The sequence below is a fragment of the Silene latifolia genome, chromosome X (genome assembly GCF_048544455.1).
Source record: "Silene latifolia isolate original U9 population chromosome X, ASM4854445v1, whole genome shotgun sequence".
Lineage (NCBI taxonomy): Eukaryota > Viridiplantae > Streptophyta > Magnoliopsida > Caryophyllales > Caryophyllaceae > Silene > Silene latifolia.
In genome coordinates this window covers 297,144,863-297,153,663 of record NC_133537.1, presented here as the reverse complement: position 1 = coordinate 297,153,663, position 8,801 = coordinate 297,144,863, and the positions used below count along the sequence as shown (strand labels likewise).

Genomic DNA, 8,801 nt, shown 5'->3' with positions numbered 1-8,801 from the left:
GCTAATTTATAGAGAGGGGGTTGAGTTTTGGTTGGAAAAGGAGGGGAGATTTTGAGCGTTGATTTTTTAAATGTGGGTATGTGATCGACGGTTGTTGTTAGGTTTGGGGATGGTCACACGGATTGTAGTTTTGGTAGTGGTTTATTGTCCAAAAAATGGAGGGAATTCAAAACGAGTATTTTGACGCCGCTGTTGACACATTCATTTTCTGAATTGTGTTTCTAGCGGGAAACTTGAAAGTTTTGGATTTTCGTCTTTTGAGTTGAAATCGTCTAATCTTAGCTAAGGCTCTGTTTTGTAAATAGAGGATTAATATTAGCAGAAGCAGATTGTAAAAGTAAATTATGTTTAACAAATTACATTAGCGGATTTGACCAAAATATAATAATAATAATAAGGGTTATTTGATAATCAGTACCAACTTAAAAACTATATAATCAGTACCAACTTAAAAACTATTTCATAAACAACACCTATTCATTAACTCCGGCCCAAAATCACCACCAAATGGCCTTTTTTTGATGAATAAGTCGTTAATTTCAAATTTCCTCCCTATACTCTTCTCTTCTATTCCCAAACTACCCTTCCCCTCACCATCTATTAAACATAGCTCATCTCCTCCTCCATTCATTCATCTTCTTCGACCCCATCTCCTCCATTCATTCATCATCATTCTCAGGTCAGTTCTCTTAATTTTTTTTCTTCAATTTTTTTTTTCGCCATTTTTCTTAAAGTTTCCATGTCTCTCCCTTCCTTTTCTTACCTTTAATTCATCTGTCCCTACCTTCATCAGATCTGGGTTTCTACTAATTTCATGTTTCTCCATTTTTTTTGCCTTATAATACAGAAAATGGAAGGCCATATGCGAACTCCATTGAAGTGTCGTTGTAGTGTCCCTGTTGCTGTGCACAAGTCATGGACTAGGGAGAATCCAGGGAGACGATTTATAAGTTGTAAGTTTCGCCATTGTGGCTTTTGGCGTTGGTTAGATGATAGCCAAAGTGAGTGGCAACGAAATGTGATTAATGATGTTGTGTTGGAAAAGCAACTGTTGAATAGTGAGAAGAAAATGCTCCAATCTGAAAATGACCATCTCAAGGAGAAGAATGAGAAGCTCACAGTTGAAAATGATTTGCTTAGGACCAAAATAATTGCTCTTGAAAGGGATGTCGTGTTCCCTGCTTATGAAGGCAGTGGTCTCCTGGACCATTGAAGAAGGCATTTTATGCCATTATTGTTATGGTTGTCCTTTTTTTCATTTTGAAGTTTAGTATGTAGTAATTGAGTATGGATGTAATACTCTAGTTTGTCATGTTCAAGTGTAGTACTCTAGTTATTGTTTCAAGTGATGTAATATTCTAGCTTTGTCAACTTGGAACATAATTTTCAAGCAATGATAAATCAAGTTGTTTAATGGAAGGCAAATTCTAATGTTCATCATTGATTAGACCCAAAATACTTCAAGTTTTAACACATTAGTCTGCATTACACAACTGAAAAGAAAAAAACAGAGACATCATGTCTGAAAACACACTTAAAACTACTTTTACTGCCTACTGTTACTGTCATCAAAGGCTAACACCCTCCTGCGCCTATTAGTCCTTCCTCCATCTTGAAGTTGAGTCTTCTGGGTTGGTTGTGGTTGGCTGCCAGTAGCTAGAAGTTTAAGTACCTCTGCATCATGTTGCCTCTTTGCCTTCCTTTTATCAGCCAAAGCACTCATCTTTTTTGTCCATTCAGATCTGGGTTTAGTCTGCTTGACTGTTTCCTTACCAGAATTCTTGCAACTCTTGACATTGTGGCCTAATTCTCCACATTTTCCACAACTCCTTTGAAGCTTCTATTTCTTTGGATGCTCTGTACTCCCTCCCTCACCAGCCTCTTTCCTTCTTTTTTTCATACTAGGTCTGCCTGGCAACTTCCTATGTGGAGGTGGTAAAGGGTCATCCATACCAACCCTTTCCCACTGACTAATCCCAGGCAGTGGGGGTACGGGGTTTCCATATGCTACCATGTATTTGTCCTTTATATAAGCATCATGAACAAAGTCTTCATAGTTGGCTCTTTGATGATTGATAGTAGCTATAACATGTTGACATGGTAGTCCACATAATTGCCAATGACAGCAAGAACAGGTTTGTGCTTCAAGATCCACCACATATTGTTTGCTCATGTACTCTACTTCAAAGGACTTATCAGATGATGCCCATACATTACAACAGTTGGCCTCTCTCTTAGCCCAATTCAAAAACTCCTCAACATATGGCATTACCAAGCCCTCATACTTCTTTACACCCTCTCTTTTTTCATAGTGTCTTTTCATTACATATCGCCTCATCCACTCCATCATTGTTAAGACATGCTTATCTCTTACCTCCTTCAAAACAGCATTGAAACTTTCACACATGTTGTTGATCAGCATGTTTAACTTGCAGATAGTATTGAAGGCATGCCTACTCCAATGACAGGCTCCAATATCATCCAAATACTTGTAAGCCCTTTCACTAAGAAATTTGATGCCTTCCATCTCCTTTTTGAATTCTGCCTGTTAGTTCCAAAACAAAAAAGAGTCCTTATTATGACAGACATAAGTATCAAGCATATCTATGTATATATATTAGAGTGAGATATATTACCTGTGTTGAAGCCCTAGCTGCATCCCAGAAGGCCTGCTTGAATACCAAGCCTGTGAATTGTAGTTTGAAATTGGCCCAGATATGTCTCACACAATATCTGATATGGGCCTTTGGTGTAACTACATTGAAGGCCTCCCTTATACCCTACGAATCACCGTTTACATTAGAATGCACGTCTAATTAAGATGGTAAATGTCAATATAAAGGGCAAGGTTAAATATACAGTTTACCTTTTGTCTATCTGACATTATTGTGATTCCCAGACCTTGTTCCTTGCCAAGATATTCCATTAAAAGCCTTAGGAACCAACACCAACTATTCCCATTCTCAACTTCAACAATAGCCCATGCAACAGGGTAAATATTGTTATTCTCATCCATCCCAACAGCAACCAAACACAGACCTGGATATGCCCCCTTCAAGTGGCACCCATCTACCCCAATTATAGGTCTACAACCTGCCAAGAATCCTTCTTTTACTTGTTTCAAGCAAATGTACAATCTTTGGAAATATGGAGGTGGTCTTTCAATGTTTTCAACTACAACAACAGCAGTAGAACCCTCTATGAATTTCAGAATGGCAGCTGCATAGTCCCATACCCTCCCATACTGTTCAGAGCAGTCACCATATATAGTCAGCTTAGCCCTAGCTCTACCTAGCCAACAAGTACCATATTTCACATCAACTCCTAAATCCCTCTTAATCTGTTTTTGCCATTTACTAATCTTCATGTTTGGGTCCAACCTCCAATCCTCCAAATACTTCTCTGCCAAATACTCTGAACTTACCTTGTTATTGACACCTCTGAAGACACATTTATGACCCAAATTAACAGTCCTAATCTGCCATACACCATCCTTTCCCATTGGAATGACATATACAGTGTAAGTACACTTTCTAGGGGAATTACAATTGCACTTTCCAAATCTTGACCTCTTTTTATCCCACTCACATGAACACTTGTATCTACAGTATGTGGTTATTCTTTTGTTAGCATTATGCTCATAGTAAAAAGCATACCTATTTTCTATAGCATGATGAACAAGAGCCTTCTTCAAAGAAAACCTATCTGGAAAGTTCAGACCCTTCACAAGAACAATTGGCTTCTTGAAGTCAACTTCAGGGTTGAACATTGGCCATAAACCCCCTTCATCACCAGATCCATCTAAACTCCTTAATTCATCATCATCATCAACATACCCTTCCTTTCCAACAATTGGATCAGACTCTTCAAAACCTCTTAATACCCTACTAACCGAAAGGGATTTGTCAACCTTGTCAATTAGTGACCCCTCCTCAGTGGGCAAAAACAGATCTTGAGCCCTCAAATCTTCTTCACCCACAGAGAAATCCACATCAAATTCATCATCAACAGACTCCATATCACTGATCTCAAACTTATCTTCCCAGTCAGCCTCATCTATTTCATTTCCAAATTCATCACCAATATCCACTGCCTGATTTTTTCCCTTTCCCTTCACCAGCTTCTGCCTCTTTGCCTCACCCTTGTCAACAACCTAATATCCCACCTTTCTCCTTTGTTTCAGTTTCCCCTTAACAATAGGAGTTGGGTGATTTCTAGGACTTCTTCTTGTAGGAGTAACAATGTTGAGATTGGGAGTAGGAGATAGAGATGAATTTAACAAGGCAAGGCTGCTGCTACTTGTAGGGTGACATCTAGGGCTTCTCCTTGTAGGTGTTATTGGATTGGGCCTTGTCTTTTTTGAAGGTTTTGTAGATGGGACAGAAGTTGTGGGTAAGATTATTGTATATCCATCCCAGGCATTCTTGGTCCTTATAGGGAGATTCTTGGGGACCACAAAAGAGGAAAAATCTGGGAAAGACTCCACATACAAATACAGCCTATTAAATTTATCCCTTGACTTTATTACCTCAGCTATATCCTCCTCATTAACAATTATGGACTTTCCACATGTCAAATTCTTCCCAAACTTTCTATAATACACTATTGGAAGGCAACCATTTTCAACTACCTTTCTACTTATCTCCATCACATATCCATAACTAATCATATCAGAATAAACCTCTGGTATAAAATTAGTGGCACCACCAACATATTGGGTTTTCTGATTTGCAAATTTAAATTCACCATCAAAGTGTAGTCTAATGTCCATTCTAAAAGATTTTCCACCATCCATCCTAATCAAATCGACACAACAGTATAAGATTAACAATTAAAAAACCCAAACAATAAACTAATAATACTAGAATAAGTACAAACCTAGGTAAAAGTAAACAAACAGCATCATCAAAGTCCAAATACTAACGTGGACATAAAAAAAAACAAAAAAAACTACAAATTGCTATATAAAACAACAAACAACGAATACAATAATAGATTAATAAGAAGATGAAAGAAAATACATTGTTACTAACCTGGAGATTAATGGCGTCACTGTATGATTTCAAGGATTTTTGGATTTTTGGAAAAATCGCTATAATGGAGGAAAGATTTAGAGAGAAATTAGAAGAAGATGAGGAGATGAGTGATATGTGTTTAGAAGAATAGGATTTAGGGATTAGGGTTGAAGAAGAGGGGAAGTAAAGGGGTACACCGGTCTCATTGTGCAAAATATCGACTAAAAAGGCCATTTGGTGGTGATTTTGGGCCGGAGTTAATGAATAGGTGTTGCTTATGAAATAGTTTTTAAGTTGGTACTGATTATGAAAGACCCAACTTAAGTTGGTACTGATTATCAAATAACCCTAAGAATAATAATAATAATAATAATAATAATAATAATAATAATAATAATAATAATAATAATAATAATAATAATAATAATAATAATAATAATAATAATAATAATTTTGTGGAGTATAATTATTACTCCCTCCATTTCATTTTTATTTCTCTTTTTTTTTTTCAAAATTTATTCCAAATTAATTGTCATTTTTTTAAAATCTGGTATGTGATAATAAAATAATGTGTCGAGTTTTTAAAGTGTTTTAGTATTTTTTTTTTGAAAAATCCTATGGTAGGATTATACTCTCATTGATAATTCGGTTTTAACAACTTCAATGATGTGACGAGGAATAGACGCACCATCGAGGAACTTACTTTCACCCACATTACAAGAATGAGCTAGCATATGAGCTGCTCGGTTAGATGTTCTACGAATATAAGACCAAGCAACGGAATTAAAACTTACATACAAATTTAAAATATTACTAATAACTATATGAAAATCACTACGCCCAGAATGACGACATTGGAGGGCTTCAATAACAGTTTTGCAATCACTCTCCACACGGACGCTTGTATGCTTCATTCTCTGAGCTTGTCGGAGTGCATTTAGAACTGCCTCTGCTTCCGCCACTCTTACCTCATACTCTTCTCTACGGCGTTCCTCCCATCCCCATAACAAATTCCCATTCTCATCTCGACATATCGCACCCAAACCCATTCCTTCACCCTCCTTAACACCCGCATCCACACTAATAATAACCTCCCCTGGCACCACCCTTCCATCCCGCGCTCCAACCTCCCTTCCCCTGAACCTCTCCGGTTCCCCCATATCCCGCTGCTCCCCTCCCTTCTCCACGCTCTTCAGTTCATCCATAAGCCCCTTCACTCGCAACACCACGTCCTCCACCCGTGCCACCCTATTCTCGAATACAACCTTATTGCGCATCTCCCAAATCGCCCATACACCCGTAATAAACACCTCAACTTCCTCCCCATTGAGCTCCCCCAGTACGTCCTCCACCCACTCCTTCACTCTATCATATCCCAATATCGGTCTCAAATCCACTCCTAACCCCTCCCAAACCCCAGACGTATACCCACACCGTCCCACAATGTGAAGACAATTCTCGATATCATTCAAGCAAACCGGGCATGTTACATCAATTTGCGACATCCGGGATGCTAAGTTCCATTTCGTAGCGATTGCTTCACTACAAAATTGCCAGAAGAACATCTTGACCCGCGGCAACGTGCGAGAATTCCATATCCTCTTCCACAGCCACCCACACTTAGCTCCATCCGACTGTCCTTCATCAATACCATAATCACCCATTAACGCCTTATAAGCAGACTTTACCGTATACACCCCGTCCTTCTCCAAGTCCCACATCCACTCGTCCTCCTCTCCACCTCCACCAATTCTAGTATTAAGTATGCGTTGATGCTCAAACGGGTGAAAGAACTTACGTACCTTAGACATGTCCCACGCACTACCTCTCGCATCCAGCAGTTCCGCAACTAAGAGCCCGTCATCAACCCCATCCAGCGGTGAAAGCACCATCCGTGTCTTAGTTGCTGCTATCCACGGGTCATACTAAACCCGAGTGCTCAGACCGTTTCCAATCCAACCATAAGAGCCTCATTCGCCTCATAAATACCTCTCCAAGTATAACTCGGGTTTGTTCCAAGCTCGGCTTTCATAAAAGACCTATTAGAGAAATACTTGCCCCCCAAAACGCGAACCATCAAGCACTCTTGATCAGTGATCATTCTCCAGGCCTGTTTACCCAACAAAGCTAGGTTGAACTCAGTGAAGCTTCGAAACCCCAACCCGCCAAGACACTTCGGCTGACATAGCTTTGCCCACGCAATCCACGGTATCTTTCTCCTACCATTTTCCGAGCCCCACCAGAATCGAGAAACTAAGGAACGAAGTTCGTCACAAAAATTAGAAGGAAGCTTGAAGACACTCATAGCATAGGTAGGAATCGATTGGGCGACAACCTTTATCAAAACATCCTTCCTTGCCTTCGATAATAGCATACCTTTCCATCCCTGTAACTTACGACACAGTTTATCTCTAATAACCCGATTAATAACCTGTTTAGAATGACCCACAACAGTCGGGAGCCCCAAATATTTATCATGCTCATCCACTGCTCGTACCCCTAACCAACCCGCAATTTGCCCTCTTCTCGCAGCTGTGGTATATTTACTAAAGGAAACGGTAGTTTTATTATAGTTCACAAGTTGCCCTGACGCTTCCTCATACATTGTAAGAATACCCTTAACCTTACGGACCTCCGCTTCCTTTGCTCGAACAAATAATATACTATCGTCTGCAAACAATATGTGCGTAACCGTGGGTGCAGCTGGCGCCACTCTAATACCCTAATCGAACCATCTTCAGCTGCTTTGCGAAGCTGTCCTAACAAGACTTCGGCTCATAATATAAATAGATAAGGTGATATAAGGTCTCCTTGTCTAATCCCACGACTTGGTGCAAATTCTTCTGTAAGCATACCATTCACCTTGATAGAAAAGGTGACTGTTGAGACGCACTTCATCACATTATCGACCCATCCAGCATCAAACCCCATCCTTCGTAACACCCGCTCTAAAAAATACCATTCAACTCTATCGTACGCCTTTGCCATATCCAATTTTAATTCCATGTGACCATCACCGCTTCTATTGTTCTTCATCTGGTGAAACAGCTCGAAAGCAACCAATATATTATCTGAAATCAACCTGCCCGGGGTGAAAGCAGATTGATTCTCAGACACAATATTACCAAGGAACCCTTTTACCCTATTAGCAAGAACCTTAGATACCAGCTTATATACTGCATTACAGAGACTAATAGGCCTAAAGTCAATTATTTTATCCGGCGCCTTCTTTTTTGGTATCAAAACAATCTGGGTTCTGTTCAGTCCAGGCGGAAACGGCTGACCCCGAAGAATAAGTAACACCGTTTTAATCACCAATGGACCAACAATATGCCAATATGTTTGATAAAATAACGCATTCATACCGTCTAGTCCTGGAGATTTAAGAGGATGCATTTTATTGAGGGCCGTAATAATCTCCTCCTCTCTATACTCCACGCTAAGGGTATCATTCATTTCAGGTGTCACACGATCAGCTACAACATCAAGGATACTCTCATTTACCCTAACCTCATTAGACGAAAACAGCTGCTCAAAATAACTCTTTGCTACGTTAGTGACCGCTTCTGTACCTTCATGGATACTGAAGAGTCCATTGATCCAAAATACTCAAGAGGGGGGGTGAATTGAGGATTTAAAACTTTTTAAAGCTTTTTCGAATGTGCGTATGTAATTGATTATTTAAAGTTTATTGATTAAACTTTAACTAATCAACTAACGATAGTAAGCAAAATAAACGAAACAAACAAAAGAAGAAGAGACACACGGATTTTTGAAGTGGTTCAG

The 8,801-nt window shown here is 39.4% G+C and overlaps 1 protein-coding gene across 1 annotated transcript; it reads right to left on the bottom strand.

Moving 5' to 3' along the window:
* Positions 1-6,954: 6,954 nt before the first annotated feature.
* LOC141620353 (putative mitochondrial protein AtMg00310) lies at positions 6,955-7,620 on the bottom strand. The gene has a single exon (XM_074437249.1). The coding sequence runs from the start codon at positions 7,618-7,620 to the stop codon at positions 6,955-6,957; it is 666 nt and encodes a 221-aa protein (XP_074293350.1).
* Between the last annotated feature and the right edge of the window lie 1,181 nt (positions 7,621-8,801).

Coding starts and splice junctions, on each gene's coding strand:
- LOC141620353 (XM_074437249.1), bottom strand. CDS start 7,620: ATGTATGAGGAAGCGTCAGGGCAACTTGTGAACTATAATAAAACTACC.